A 14,893-nucleotide genomic window follows, 5' to 3' on the forward strand; every position below is an offset into this window, starting at 1 on the left:
TAACATAGCTTGAAAGGAGATGCACACTATAATCATAACATATAAACACATGCATCATGTATTACGAATAAGGAAGCCCGTTCATTAATTATAGATTACGAAATTTAGATGTTATCTACTTCATGCATTGACTTTGACTGGAAGAATAAAAAGAAAATAAGGTACATCCTTAGCATCACTAAAGATCGACTAACCCACAATTCAGTCCCCATGATCACACAATTAATTCAAGTCACACGGTAATCCCTATCAATTAATGATTGCACCCTTTGGGACTCGTAACTCCCATTACATTGCACACAATTCCCTGTGGACATTAAATTTTTATTTACAGAGACTATATATGCCTTCCTCGACACGGTCTCCTTTGTTTACTTTCTTCTAAACTAATCTGCTCTCTTTCTACTAGTTACTATCTTGAAATGGATCCTAACTCTCTTCAACCACACGATTCTATGAAAATCGAAAATCAGTATGAACCAGATTCATTATTCGACGTTCTAGAAAAGTAAGTTCGAAACCCTTGACTCGTTTCTTGATATACAAGTAACCTCGTTCTGAGGTGTTTTCTGATTTAATCGTTTTCCCATCTGCAGTTTGCCTCCGCTAGATTCTCTGCTAGATACCGAGTATCTAAGGCCAGATTCAGGGTTGCGTTTTGAGTATCAGTACAATAGCTTTGAAGATTTCTTCGAAAACATTGAAGTGAATAACACAATATCATCTGATATTCTCATGTTGACTCAAGAACCCTACTTCTCGAGTGACTCCTCTTCACCATTGGCTATCCAAAACAACCACTGTCCCGGTACCAACGAGAGAGGTGAAAAGAAAACCCCAAAGAACAGGAACACTAGGATAAAGAGACGACAGGACAAGTTGGAGTTGTCCGAGATCAGAAAGTACTTTGATAGACCAATCATGAAAGCGGCAAAAGAACTTAACGTTGGGCTTACGGTGTTGAAGAAGCGTTGCAGAGAACTGGAAATTTACCGGTGGCCTCACCGGAAGCTCAAGAGTCTTAACTCTCTCATTTATAATCTCAAGGTAATAACGTTTGCTTATATGATTTCAATTGCATTTTAGGGTTCAATGCTTTCTTGATATTGAGATTTAATAGTTTTGATATTAATTATTAAATAAGAACAACATCTAATACGTTTTTGGTGATAGGGTGTTGGAATGGATGAAGAAGTCAAGAATTTGGAAGAACATAGGGTTCTTATAGAGCAAGAACCTGATGCTGAGCTAACTGATGGAACAAAGAAGCTGAGACAAGCTTGTTTCAAAGCTAAGTACAAGAGAAAGAAATCACTTGCCAATGATGGTTACTAATGAATCTATTTTAGCGTTTAATTTCTCCACAATTCTATTTCATTTCTTATTTTATTCTAGGCTTTTTTTTCTTTCTAGTGACCCAATTGGTCAAATCTAGGAAATCTAGGATTTTTCGGGTCAGAAAAATATCTAGAGATTGTTATTTTGGTATTTAGAGCCTTAGAGGCATTTATTTGATGAACTAAGGAACGCGTTTATCAATTATTTTGTTGAATGAAGTTAAGTTTGATGAGTTGAATAAATTACAATCAAATTACCAATGAAGTCATATTATGATGTACTCTGTATTGAAATTTATGCTCCATAATCAAACTGCCATTTCTAAACAAATTTGACAAAAAAAATTACACAAACGAGCAGAAGTCCATTATAGACAAATATATAAAAATAAAACTTTGTTTCAACTTTTCAGGTAGGTCTGGGCATAAAATCCGGAACCTGAAATCCGAAACGAAAAATCCGACCCGTTATCCGATCCGAAGTTTAAAAAATATCCGAACGGTTCTTGTAGGGTGGTATAAAAAGTATCCGAACTCGAAGTGTTATTAACCGAATCCGAACGGAGAATCTGAAAAATCTAAAATTAATAGTTAATATAATATATATAAGTATTTCAATTATTAATTTAAATATTTATGGTAATATGATATATAATAATAAATATTATTTTAAAACAAAATATTTTAAGTACACAATTAGTTATACATAAGTAATTTATTATTTGCTCATTGAAATAACAAGTCTACTCTCTACAAGGTAATGTATACTGTTTACAAAAGATGTTTTTTTTTATGTTTGATTTAATATTTTATTGTTATTTTATCAATTTTATGTGTGATAGATAAATTTTTATTTAATTTAGGTGTTTTTTATTTTTTGCTCTAAGTTTTTGTTTTTTACTTTGGTTATATCTGAACCGAACCGATATCACCCGAATCCGAGTGATATATAGTTACTTTATGAACTTTAGGATGCAATATAATTTTGAACCGAACCCGAAGTGTTATTATCCGAATCCAACCCGTATTAAAAAAATTTTAGTATATGATCTATGAACGTAAACCTGAAAGCCCGAAAATCCGAAAAACCTGTACGCCAACGGATACCCGAAGGCCCATGCATATTTTCAGGGATGAAAGTTGAAAATTTACTTTTAAAAAAAATTATTGAATTGTAAGTAATTTAAGAACTCAGTTACTTTTATAAGCATCCTTACAGTTTGTTAATATCTTATTAAAAATTAGATAATAAATGATGATACTCAGTTCGTTGTACATTTTTTCTTACTGAATGCAACAAAATGGTACATAACAAAATAAATTTTGTAGTTTCGTTGTAATTTTACAACATAAGTTGCTTCATTGACATATTGTATACATATATAGTATTATAAACGAGAGAAGACTAATTAATTTGTAAATTAGCTATAGAATTAGAAGAAGTTTACCTGTTTAAGAGACTAGATTTCAGTGACATATTCTATAATATAAATAAAGTATGATAAACAATAGAAGACAAATGAATCAGTAAATCAGCTAGTATAGAATTAGAAGTTTAAGAGATATTCGATGTTAATAGTGGAATCATTTATCCTCTACAGATTCTCTTGCTTACGCCTCCATGGAATCGCTTGCTTAAACCCTTCGTAAACCCTTCCCTGCATGTTTAAATATCGAATAATTGGGTTACTCAATTACTTCCTCATAACAAAAACAAACCTTTTATAATTATTTATACAATTTTGACAACGAAATATATTTTTTGGTCGCAGAAATATACATTATAATTAAAACTAATCTTTATAGCGCAACTTAAATCAAAACTGAAAAAGGTTATTTATTTTGTGAAAAAGTGTAACTTTTGAATATTTATTCAGCTGAAAAAAGCAAAACTTACCCAGAACTCTGACTTTGTTGCATGAGAGAGGTTAAAAAGGTTTCCTTTCCTTTTTAGTCTAAAAAGTTTCACTTTTGTGCCGCCGTCGCCGGAGAAATCACTTCCTCCTCCGGTCCAATCCCTCCGGTAATCACATCCGCCGTCTCTAAAACGTGAAAAGTCAAATATACCCTCGGACGCCTCTCTGCATTTCTCGAAACTTCCCCATCTACTCGATCCAAACAGTCTCTTCTCCTTCGCCGGCGCCGGCGCCGGAACACCTCTCAACTTCCTGACTACATACGCTGATCTCGGAAGCGACAGCGCACGACGACGCAAATCGTGCGGACCGTCTAGAACAGTGGTCGGAGAAGGCTCGTCTGCAGTAAACGATTTGCAAGGCTCCTCGGGTCGTAAAAGGAGTCTCGGAGGAAGGTCCAAGCTTCTCACGGCTCCTCTTTTCTCTCCGGTACGATTCGACCTCGGCGGTTTTCTAACGGAAGAACGAGCCTTTGGCTTTCCCGGAGCTTCTTCCCATAGAAAAGGAACAGATCCGCCGATGTTAACGGGCGGTGTAGCTAGTCCCGGAGTTTCGTATGGCATGTTCGTTGGATATGAAAACAGAGGAAGCTTAGGCGTGGAACAGAACCGATCTTGATCTTTAGTAAAACCCATTTGTTTTGTCTTCATTTAATGAAACCCAATAATGTTTCTTTTTTGACGTTATATGAAATGGGTTGGGATTATATAGGCGAAAGAGAGAAGCTCTTTTGGAATTGGATTCATTTGAACATGGAAAAGGAAAAGTTAAGGAGGATGTATAATGGTAGAGAAGACATGAAGGAGAAGTAAAGAAATAAATAATTGAATTTAAAAATTAAATGAAACGCTTCTCTTGTGTGCTTCTATTCACGAGAGATGGGAATGAAAACGACTAGTTAATTAAGTACCTTCACTATCACCAATATGATAATCTGAAACTAAGAGTATAATTGATGATTAGGTTACAAAAACGTAACATTTTGTGGGCATTTCATCATTATCACTACATACACATCACTACATACACATGCTTTGCGTTTAGGCAATGTATAGTATTTGTAACTTGTGAATAAGAGAAAAACATAGAAGAGAATATTGTTGGGTGAGAATTAATAAAGGTTAATCCTTGATGGACGTTGACGAGGACGTGTTGATGGACAAACGGTCAATTTGGTTTAGGGATTGAAAAAGTCAAAGGAAGCTCTTTGTTTGTTCAATCACTCTCTGTTTGTCGTTGCATCAGTTATGTTTGTGGTGACTTTTGTGAAGAAATGAGTGCTAAGATTAGGAGAATCATGCGAATCTCCTGCCTCTTCGCCTTCTCTTGCTTTCATCTTCCATGCACATATATATTGATGTACATTTACTTTATATATAGATATGATATCTGTTGGAATTTATCAAATGATATGATATCTCACTTCTTCAAGTATTTCATTAGAAATTAGGTCAAATTCAAATAGTAACCACTGTGTAACGACCCAATTCCGGCTACCGAGTTTGTTAGCACGCCAACGTCCATGCACACACCCACAGGTCCATATTTTTCTATAAATAGCCCCCCTCTCACATTGTTATTGTCACCAAGTTCATCAAAGAAAAAAAAAAAAAAGATAAAAGAGAGAAAAGAGTTGATGGGAGATTTGGGGGATGTTTTGTAGTGACTGAGCCACCACCAGAGCTCGCCGGAGTCGCCTCACGCAGTGATCACGTCCAGCTTGTCACCACCGATCGCAGCCCTAGGTAACCACCGCAAAACCACCATGCTTTTAGTTTAAGTTCGGCCGTTTTAGTAAAACACCCATAACTTCCTAACCACTGAGTATTTCGTGCATGCAAGACCATCATCGTGTTCCTCTCGACGAGACGAAGCCATAGCCACCGAAATCGTCGAAATCGGAGCTCAGACGAAGCCGTACGAGCCTCCAGAAGATCAGCCTTCGCGCGCGCGTGAAACAGACGCTCCGCCGTCACCTCGCCGGAGCCGCCGCGTCCGGCCGCCGTCAGTTCGCCGCCGGGAGTCCGCCGCCGCGTCGCCACCGCACCGCCGCCGCCGCCGGTGACTTTTCCGGTAAGCCACCGTCCCTCCGCCGTCGCCGCCGGTGACCTCCGCCGGTGACTCGCCGGTGACTCGGCCACTCGGCCGAGTCGACTCGGTGAGTCAACTCGGTGACTCGGTCAACCGGTTGGGTTGACTGGTTTAAATTAATTGCGAATCGGTTAGGGTAAACCGGTTGGTTAAAATTAATTAGATTTCGGTTAGGGTAAACCGGTCGATTTAAATTAATTAATTAATTTAATTTCGGTTAAGGTTAAACCGGGCGGTCCAATTGAAATCGATTTAGGTTAGACAAAACCGGCCGGTTATCTCAAATTGATTTCTGGTCAAAGTTTGACCGGGTTGACCTTTGACCAGCGGGTTGACTTTTCCGTAGACTTTGACCAGACCCGTTTTCACCCGTTCGAAGGGCGTTCTGACCCGAAATTTCGCCCTGATTTCAGATTTGGAGTCTATTTGAGCATCTGGAGTTCATAGATACCACTTCTCTACATTTTCTAAGGTGAGGGCTCTTTCCGAACTTCTCGTACACGACTTAGGATTTCGAATAAATATAATTTATTTTTACTACGTTCCGTCTGCTTGAAATCGAGTCTGTCATTGCTTGTTTAGCTTAGGTTGCTTGCTTAAACCGGTACTAGGGTGTTAGATGGTTCAACATTGATTGCTTCACTTAATGTTATTTCATTTTTTAGCTAGAATTGTTTGTAGACGGCTACGGGAAGGTGTTCCTGTATGTCAGATTGTGTGGAGGGTACGGCCAGTTCAGTCGACCGGCTGGACCGTATTCTGGAGGTGTCGATGAATCGTCTGAGGGCGGTGTACGAGCACTATCTCGAGTGGTTGTTATATTTTGGCCTGTTAGTGGGCAGCGGGTGTGCACCTCGCTAGGACCATTGTTTGATGTTTGGGTACTTTAGGTACCGTGATTGTACGTATTAAGATTAAATTATTTTTATCCGTTATTCTATGTCTATGTCTATGAATTTTCGGGATTAGCATCCCATACCTCACTGAGCGACTCCCCTGTTGCTCACCCCTCCTTCTTTCCCCTTTCAGGTGAGACCACCGAGCAGGAGTGATTCTACTGGACGGATGCTTTTGAGTGCTATTGGGCTTTTGGGCTTTTTATCACATCTATCGTTATCTACTTTTAGGCCTTCGGGCTTTTATCTTTCGTTTATGTTATTTCGTATTTTCGGACTTACGGATTTATGTTGTTATTTTTACTTCGGATGTTATCGTTATTTACGGATTTGACCTTACGGTATTGTGATGACGTGGTTGTGGACTGTGGTATATTATATATGGAGATTATTATTATTATTATGATATTTTATTATTATCGGATTTTCGAGAGTGACGGGTGTCACAGTTTTTGGTATCAGAGCCGTGTTCCGTCCCGGTTCTGTCCCGGGATGGCGATTTTTGGAGACTCGGTTTTTATTCGGTTTTAATCGGCTTTCAAACATTTTTGGGGGTTTGGGTATTTTAAAAATAAAAACCAATAGCACCTCTCCGTTCGGTACACTCCTTTAAATTTTCAGCAGAAGTTAACAGATTTGTCTTCTTTTCAGATGCCGCCGAGGAGAGCTACTCGTGCCCAGATCGCCAGAGATGCTAGAGAGGCTCAGGATGAGCATGTTCAGCCCGCGGTTCCTCAGGTTGACCAGGAGGCTATGAGACAGATGGTTCAGGATGCTGCTAGACAGGCTGCTCAGGAGGCAGTTCAGCAGATTGCTCAGGAGACAGCCAGGCAAGCCGCTCAAGAGGCTGCCCGGGTAGCTGCACAGGAGGTTGCTCGTCAGATGGCTGCAGTTCAGCAGGGTCCTCAGGTTCAGATGCAGCAGGGTCCGCAGATTCAGGTTCAGCAGGCTCCACCAGTTCAGGTTCAGCAGGCTCCACCAGTTCAGGCTCAGCAGGATCATCAGATTCCAGATCAGCAGGTTCCTCTTCCTCAGGTCCCATTGCAGCATGTTCCAGCTCAGCAGTTTGCTCAGGGTGTTCAGGATCTACCGCCACCACCACCGCGACCCCAGGTTTACCAGGCTTATGATGAGACATTCTACAGATTGACGCGCCATATGAGAGACATGGATATGGAGCATTTTAGCGGGACAATAGATCCCATAGCAGCGCACGATTGGAAGTTAGCGCTTAAGCGGAAGTTGGAGATTATTGAGTGTCCACCGGAGTTGTCTCTCAGATTGACTATGCAGTACTTGCGTGGAGATGCTCTTGTTTGGTGGGAAGGAATTCGATTGGATCATGATGGACTCGAGAGGCTTACTTTTGAAGATTTCATCCGGGAGTTTGATAGGAAGTACTTTCCGGAAGAGGCTATGGATAAGCAGAAGAGTGATTTTGATCATATAAGCCAGGGGGAGATGTCAGTAAGAGAATATGAGCGGAGGTTTAACCAACTTCGCAGATTTGCTGGAGGTGGTATTACAGAAAAAGATTTGATCAGGAGGTTTTTGAAGGGGATGCGAGTGGATATTCGCAACAGATGCCGTGTTGTTACTTACCAGAGATTGGGAGATTTGGTGGAGAAAGCCGCTGAGCAGGAAGAAGGTTTGGCAGAAGAGAAGAAGCTTACTAGAGCTGCTCAGATTAAGTCTGGGAAAGCTCCGGAGTCCCAGAGGAGAGCCGGAGATCAGTCTGGATCACAGGGTTGTCCACGTTGTCGTCGCCGTCATAGCGGAAAATGTGTCAAGTGTTTTGCTTGTGGTCAGTGGGGACACACTTCGAGGTATTGTCAGGTTAAGCCAGTGGATACGCCTCCAGTCAGACAGGTTGCAGCACCAGCAGTGACCAACATGATTTGTTACGGCTGTAAGCAGCCGGGTCACATCTTCAGAGATTGCCCGAGGAGGGACAATGTAGCGCTTCCACCACCACCGAAGCGCCTAGCCATCGCTCCACGTGTGTTTACAGTTGGAGATGCCCAGGGAGCCGAGCCGATAGCGGGTACGCTTCTTATTCAGACTTGTTGTGTTTTGAGTATTTTGGGTTTGTGGTTATCATTTGTAGTTAGTAAAAATCTCGTGTAGGATTGGTTTCGGTTGGAGGTGAGCCAGCTCACACCTTATTCGATTCGGGAGCTTCTCACAGTTTTGTGAGCCCGCGTTTGGTCAAATCGTGGTCTTTCCGAGGTGTCTTCGAACCGAAGGCTAAGCAGATTCAGACCGCCGGAACAGAGAGATTGGGAACAATCGGAGTTCATCGTAATGTACCAGTTATGCTTGGAGGAGTTGACTTGCTTGGAGATTTGACGGAGATGGAGATGAGTTTCTACGACGTCATACTTGGGATGGATTGGTTGACGAGACATCGAGTTGTATTAGATTGCCCGGAAGCAAGAGTTAGTATTCCAAGAGCAGAGGGAAAGATTACATTTGAGGGAGCCCAGACATATCAAGGGGTTTCTATCGTCTCCATGTTGCGTGCAGAGGATTTACTAGACAAAGGAGCTGAGGGATTTTTGGCGACCATTTCGATGGTTAATGATGATGATCAGCAGGAGCTGCATGATATTCCAGTAGTTGCTGAGTATGCAGATGTTTTTGAGGCCTTAAAAGGGCCACCGCCAGCTAGAAGTGACGTTCTTACTATCGAGGTGGAACCAGGGACAGCACCAGTTTCACGAGCTCCTTACCGTTTAGCTCCAGCAGAGATGGCTGAGTTGAAGAAGCAGTTGGAGGAATTATTAGACAAGGGTCTTATCAGGCCGAGTACTTCACCGTGGGGAGCACCAGTATTGTTTGTGAAGAAGAAGGATGGGAGTCTCAGGCTTTGTATCGACTACAGAGGGTTGAACAAAGTTACCATCAAGAATAAGTATCCACTTCCGCGTATCGATGAGTTGTTAGATCAGTTGCAGGGAGCTTCATGGTTTTCTAAGATTGACTTAGCGTCAGGATACCATCAGATTGCTATAGCTGAGGGTGATGTGCGGAAGACGGCTTTCCGTACACGCTATGGACACTATGAGTTTGTTGTGATGCCATTTGGGTTGACGAACGCACCGGCAGCATTCATGAAGCTAATGAATGATGTGTTCCGCGAGCATTTGGATAAGTGTGTGATCGTTTTCATCGACGATATCTTGATTTATTCTCGGAGTAGAGAAGAGCATGCTGAGCACTTACGGATTGTGTTGGGGAAGCTTAGAGAACATCAGTTGTTTGCTAAGTTGAGTAAGTGCAGCTTCTGGCAGAGAAAGATTGGATTTTTGGGTCACGTGGTTTCAGAAGAGGGAGTTGCTGTAGATCCGGAAAAGATTAAAGCTATTTCAGAGTGGCCGACACCTAAGAGTGCGACAGAGATCCGCAGTTTTCTTGGTTTAGCAGGATACTACAGGAATTTTGTCAAGGGTTTTTCTAGCATTGCAAAGCCAATGACAAAGTTAACAGGCAAGGACGTCAAGTTTGAATGGACAGATGAGTGCTCGGAGAGTTTTGCTGAGTTGAAGCGACATCTGACACAGACGCCAGTTTTGGCACTCCCGAGGCCAGGGTTTCCATACGAGGTTTACACCGATGCATCAGGTACTGGATTGGGATGTGTATTGATGCAGGAGGGTAAAGTCATTGCTTATGCATCACGACAGTTGAGGCCTCACGAGGCTAATTATCCTACGCACGATTTGGAGTTAGCGGCCGTTGTCTTTGCATTGAAGATTTGGAGATCATATTTGTATGGAGAGAAGGTGAAGATTCTCACAGATCACAAGAGTCTGAAGTACATCTTTACTCAGACGGACTTGAACTTAAGGCAACGCAGATGGATGGAGTTGTTAGCAGACTATAATTTGGAGATCACTTATCATCCGGGAAAAGCCAATCAGGTGGCAGATGCTTTGAGTAGGCGCAGAAGTGATGTTTCAGGAACCAGAGAGGTTCAGGAGTTTACTGGGATGCTAGCTAGTCTCAGATTGTGTGCCACTTCTGTAGACGGAGAGATAGTTGGTCTCGAGGCCGTGGAGCAGGCAGATTTGCTATGGAGGATACGCAAAGCTCAGGAGGCAGATGAGGCTTTGCGTAAGCAGATTGAGATCGAGAGTGTTGGATATCATACAGCATCGAGTGGGATGTTCATGTACCGGAACCGGATTTGTGTGCCCAGTGATGAGCTGTTAAGAAAGGAGATCTTACGGCAAGCACACCACTCGCGTTTCTCTATTCATCCGGGGAATACTAAGATGTACAGAGACTTGAAGCGTTATTATCATTGGCCGGGTATGAAAAAGGATGTTGCTACATTTGTATCGCAGTGTCAGACTTGTCAGTTGGTGAAGGCTGAGCACCAGGTTCCTAGCGGGTTATTGCAAAACCTGCCGTTGCCGGAGTGGAAATGGGACATGGTGACTATGGATTTTGTATTGGGGTTACCGACTACTTCAGGAGGGAAGAATGCCATATGGGTAATTGTGGATAGATTGACCAAATCAGCCCATTTCTTAGCGGTTAAGAAGAACGATGGAGCGAGTCAATTGGCACAGATTTACATCGATGAGATTGTGAGATTGCACGGAGTTCCTGTCAGCATTGTATCGGATCGAGACGTGAAGTTTACGTCCATATTTTGGGGAGCCTTTCAGAAGGCACTTGGGACGAAGGTCCATATGAGCACAGCTTACCACCCGCAGACCGACGGTCAGTCCGAGAGGACTATTCAGACTTTAGAGGATATGTTGAGAGCTTGCGTTCTAGATTGGGGAGGAAGTTGGGCAAAGTATCTACCTTTAGCGGAATTTGCCTACAACAACAATTATCACTCGAGCATTAAGATGGCACCGTATGAGGCTCTTTACGGTAGACCTTGTCGCACTCCACTTTGTTGGACAGAAGTTGGGGAGCGACGTGAGATAGAACCAGCAATGGTGCAAGAGACGGTAGAGCAGGTAGAGATGCTCAAGAGACGGCTTAAAGAAGCCCATGACCGCCAGAAGAGTTATGCAGATAAGCGGCGAAAAGATTTGGAGTTCCAGGTTGGCGACCTGGTATACCTGAAAATGAGAACGTTTCAGGGAGGATCTAAGACTCGGAAGCTAAAGAAGCTTAAACCGAGATACATGGGACCATTTCCTATTTTGGAGCGGATTGGGGCAGTTGCATACCGACTGAATTTATCGGCAGAGTTATCAGACTTCCATGACGTGTTTCATGTTTCTGTTTTGAGGAAAGTCGTTAGAGAGCCAGAGCTCATTTTGCAGCAGCCACCAAGTGATCTTGGCAAAGATTTATGTGCGCCGTGTAAGCCAGTGGAGATTTTGGATCGCCAAATGAAAACAGATAAGGGTATGATGACCATGTTGGTCAAGGTTCGTTGGGAGAGAGACGGGATCCAGGAGGAGACCTGGGAGCCCGAGCTACAAATGAGGATTGACTATCCAGAGTTGTTTCGGGATATTATCGGACAGTCTATTGGTGACTCGAATTCGGGGACGAATTCCGTGTTAGTGGGGGAGAATTGTAACGACCCAATTCCGGCTACCGAGTTTGTTAGCACGCCAACGTCCATGCACACACCCACAGGTCCATATTTTTCTATAAATAGCCCCCCTCTCACATTGTTATTGTCACCAAGTTCATCAAAGAAAAAAAAAAAAAAAAAGATAAAAGAGAGAAAAGAGTTGATGGGAGATTTGGGGGATGTTTTGTAGTGACTGAGCCACCACCAGAGCTCGCCGGAGTCGCCTCACGCAGTGATCACGTCCAGCTTGTCACCACCGATCGCAGCCCTAGGTAACCACCGCAAAACCACCATGCTTTTAGTTTAAGTTCGGCCGTTTTAGTAAAACACCCATAACTTCCTAACCACTGAGTATTTCGTGCATGCAAGACCATCATCGTGTTCCTCTCGACGAGACGAAGCCATAGCCACCGAAATCGTCGAAATCGGAGCTCAGACGAAGCCGTACGAGCCTCCAGAAGATCAGCCTTCGCGCGCGCGTGAAACAGACGCTCCGCCGTCACCTCGCCGGAGCCGCCGCGTCCGGCCGCCGTCAGTTCGCCGCCGGGAGTCCGCCGCCGCGTCGCCACCGCACCGCCGCCGCCGCCGGTGACTTTTCCGGTAAGCCACCGTCCCTCCGCCGTCGCCGCCGGTGACCTCCGCCGGTGACTCGCCGGTGACTCGGCCACTCGGCCGAGTCGACTCGGTGAGTCAACTCGGTGACTCGGTCAACCGGTTGGTTTGACTGGTTTAAATTAATTGCGAATCGGTTAGGGTAAACCGGTTGGTTAAAATTAATTAGATTTCGGTTAGGGTAAACCGGTCGATTTAATTAATTAATTAATTTAATTTCGGTTAAGGTTAAACCGGGCGGTCCAATTGAAATCGATTTAGGTTAGACAAAACCGGCCGGTTATCTCAAATTGATTTCTGGTCAAAGTTTGACCGGGTTGACCTTTGACCAGCGGGTTGACTTTTCCGTAGACTTTGACCAGACCCGTTTTCACCCGTTCGAAGGGCGTTCTGACCCGAAATTTCGCACTGATTTCAGATTTGTAGTCTATTTGAGCATCTGGAGTTCATAGATACCACTTCTCTACATTTTCTAAGGTGAGGGCTCTTTCCGAACTTCTCGTACACGACTTAGGATTTCGAATAAATATAATTTATTTTTACTACGTTCCGTCTGCTTGAAATCGAGTCTGTCATTGCTTGTTTAGCTTAGGTTGCTTGCTTAAACCGGTACTAGGGTGTTAGATGGTTCAACATTGATTGCTTCACTTAATGTTATTTCATTTTTTAGCTAGAATTGTTTGTAGACGGCTACGGGAAGGTGTTCCTGTATGTCAGATTGTGTGGAGGGTACGGCCAGTTCAGTCGACCGGCTGGACCGTATTCTGGAGGTGTCGATGAATCGTCTGAGGGCGGTGTACGAGCACTATCTCGAGTGGTTGTTATATTTTGGCCTGTTAGTGGGCAGCGGGTGTGCACCTCGCTAGGACCATTGTTTGATGTTTGGGTACTTTAGGTACCGTGATTGTACGTATTAAGATTAAATTATTTTTATCCGTTATTCTATGTCTATGTCTATGAATTTTCGGGATTAGCATCCCATACCTCACTGAGCGACTCCCCTGTTGCTCACCCCTCCTTCTTTCCCCTTTCAGGTGAGACCACCGAGCAGGAGTGATTCTACTGGACGGATGCTTTTGAGTGCTATTGGGCTTTTGGGCTTTTTATCACATCTATCGTTATCTACTTTTAGGCCTTCGGGCTTTTATCTTTCGTTTATGTTATTTCGTATTTTCGGACTTACGGATTTATGTTGTTATTTTTACTTCGGATGTTATCGTTATTTACGGATTTGACGTTACGGTATTGTGATGACGTGGTTGTGGACTGTGGTATATTATATATGGAGATTATTATTATTATTATGATATTTTATTATTATCGGATTTTCGAGAGTGACGGGTGTCACACACTGTTTCATGAAATTAAACGACAGTAAATTTTAAGCTACCGTGAACGACATTTAAGTGTTGAAATATATATTTTCTGATCACAAAACATACTATCTGTTTTTTCTATACACTTGCATTATAAGTCTCGACTAGAGTTCAATCCACGCCCCCGCGCAGATGTATATTTTTATGAACTTTATAAACATATAAAACAAAAATTTAATAGTTTTATTATACTATATTAGTTTATTTTTTAAATATATATATTTCATTACAGTATCGTGTGGATTTTCTTTTGGCTATCTGTGGATCAGTTATGTTGTTTTATGGTATCAATAATTGTTTTATTAAGTAATTTAGTGATTGTATTTATAATTAAATGAAATGAACTTTAACAAAACATGATTACCTATAAAATTTATATTATGTTGTTACTGAATGTATTAAAAATAACGTTAAAATTGTAACTATAGTTTAAAAACATTTTTTATATAATTAATAAGATTCAAACAAAAACACTGAAAGACTTGATATATATTTGTCCCGTACATACACAAACTTTTGTATTTCTAAATTGGGCTGTCGTATACAAAATTTTTATTTTGGCCGTACTAATTTAGCCCATAAAATTTATATTTGTTCGCTGGTTTAGTAATTAATTTACGGTATATGTGGTTTACAAAGAGAACTAAAATCTTGATAGTTAGTTATTAATTTAAGTGTCGATTAAAAAAAAGGTAATGTCATAAAGATGTACTTTTTTGAGGAAAACTAAAGGGTAATTACAAAATGTAATTCCCTGATTAGATTAGCACAAGCAAGAACAAAATACCTTCTAAACTTAGGGCCGAACCAATACCACAACTTAAATGATTGATGATCAATATCACACTTGCATTTTCAAAAGAAAAAAAAAAGTAGAGACAATACAATAATTTAGACTTTACAAATGAATTTACGTTGTGTGTTTTACCAACAAAAATTATACATTATTTTGTATAAAATTATCTCATGTATTTTTATGTGCTATGAGATTTGCTTTTCAATATATATAAGTTAAAGATTTAGCAAAAAAAAACAAAAATATATATAAGTTAGAGACGGATATGTTTTTTTTCTTTAAACCAAATAAAAATTGGTTGGTTTCTTTTCAATATCG

The 14,893-nt window shown here is 41.6% G+C and overlaps 3 protein-coding genes across 8 annotated transcripts; 2 read left to right on the forward strand and 1 right to left on the reverse strand.

The window, feature by feature from the left end:
* The first annotated feature begins 422 nt into the window (after positions 1-422).
* On the forward strand, positions 423-1,335 carry LOC108827033 (protein RKD4). Its single transcript, XM_018600378.1, has 3 exons — positions 423-508; positions 597-1,047; positions 1,174-1,335. The coding sequence occupies exons 1-3, from the start codon at positions 423-425 to the stop codon at positions 1,333-1,335; spliced, it is 699 nt and encodes a 232-aa protein (XP_018455880.1).
* A 1,445-nt stretch (positions 1,336-2,780) lies between these two features.
* On the reverse strand, positions 2,781-4,044 carry LOC108826181 (uncharacterized protein At4g00950). The gene is made up of 2 exons (XM_018599564.2): positions 3,235-4,044; positions 2,781-2,995 (listed from the first exon to the last, which is right to left on the reverse strand). Exons 1-2 carry the CDS (start codon positions 3,901-3,903, stop codon positions 2,933-2,935), a joined length of 732 nt encoding a protein of 243 aa, XP_018455066.1. The 5' UTR covers positions 3,904-4,044; the 3' UTR covers positions 2,781-2,932.
* Positions 4,045-4,596: 552 nt separating this feature from the next.
* Positions 4,597-13,710, forward strand: LOC108827423 (uncharacterized). 6 transcript variants are annotated; one of them, XR_008938837.1, is made up of 10 exons: positions 4,597-4,791; positions 4,917-4,998; positions 5,096-5,326; positions 5,758-5,816; positions 6,892-8,284; positions 8,368-11,853; positions 11,982-12,063; positions 12,161-12,391; positions 12,822-12,880; positions 13,438-13,710. XR_008938837.1 is itself a non-coding variant. In XM_056994612.1 (8 exons), the coding sequence occupies exons 4-7, from the start codon at positions 6,892-6,894 to the stop codon at positions 12,381-12,383; spliced, it is 5,184 nt and encodes a 1,727-aa protein (XP_056850592.1). In that variant the 5' UTR covers positions 4,806-4,998; positions 5,096-5,326; positions 5,758-5,816; the 3' UTR covers positions 12,384-12,391; positions 12,822-13,710. The 6 variants fall into 6 exon arrangements, 2 of the variants coding, with proteins under 2 accessions (XP_056850592.1, XP_056850593.1); XR_008938834.1 differs by lacking the exon at positions 4,597-4,791 and having other exon boundaries at positions 4,806-4,998; positions 6,374-8,284; XR_008938836.1 differs by lacking the exon at positions 4,597-4,791 and having other exon boundaries at positions 4,806-5,326.
* The last annotated feature ends 1,183 nt before the right edge of the window (positions 13,711-14,893 follow it).

The sequence above is a fragment of the Raphanus sativus genome, chromosome 9 (assembly GCF_000801105.2).
Source record: "Raphanus sativus cultivar WK10039 chromosome 9, ASM80110v3, whole genome shotgun sequence".
NCBI classification, from domain to species: domain Eukaryota; kingdom Viridiplantae; phylum Streptophyta; class Magnoliopsida; order Brassicales; family Brassicaceae; genus Raphanus; species Raphanus sativus.

Bases quoted from the DNA above. Each gene is read 5' to 3' on its own strand.
- LOC108826181 (XM_018599564.2), bottom strand. From the start codon at position 3,903: ATGAAGACAAAACAAATGGGTTTTACTAAAGATCAAGATCGGTTCTGT. The intron at 2,996-3,234 runs GTAAGTTTTGCT...TTAAACATGCAG, and splicing joins CAACAAAGTCAGAGTTCTGG to GGAAGGGTTTACGAAGGGTT.
- LOC108827423 (XM_056994612.1), top strand. From the start codon at position 6,892: ATGCCGCCGAGGAGAGCTACTCGTGCCCAGATCGCCAGAGATGCTAGA. The intron at 8,285-8,367 runs GTACGCTTCTTA...AATCTCGTGTAG, and splicing joins GGGAGCCGAGCCGATAGCGG to GATTGGTTTCGGTTGGAGGT. The intron at 12,064-12,160 runs GTAACCACCGCA...CGTGCATGCAAG, and splicing joins ACCACCGATCGCAGCCCTAG to ACCATCATCGTGTTCCTCTC.
- LOC108827033 (XM_018600378.1), top strand. From the start codon at position 423: ATGGATCCTAACTCTCTTCAACCACACGATTCTATGAAAATCGAAAAT. The intron at 509-596 runs GTAAGTTCGAAA...TCCCATCTGCAG, and splicing joins TTATTCGACGTTCTAGAAAA to TTTGCCTCCGCTAGATTCTC. The intron at 1,048-1,173 runs GTAATAACGTTT...TTTTGGTGATAG, and splicing joins CTCTCATTTATAATCTCAAG to GGTGTTGGAATGGATGAAGA.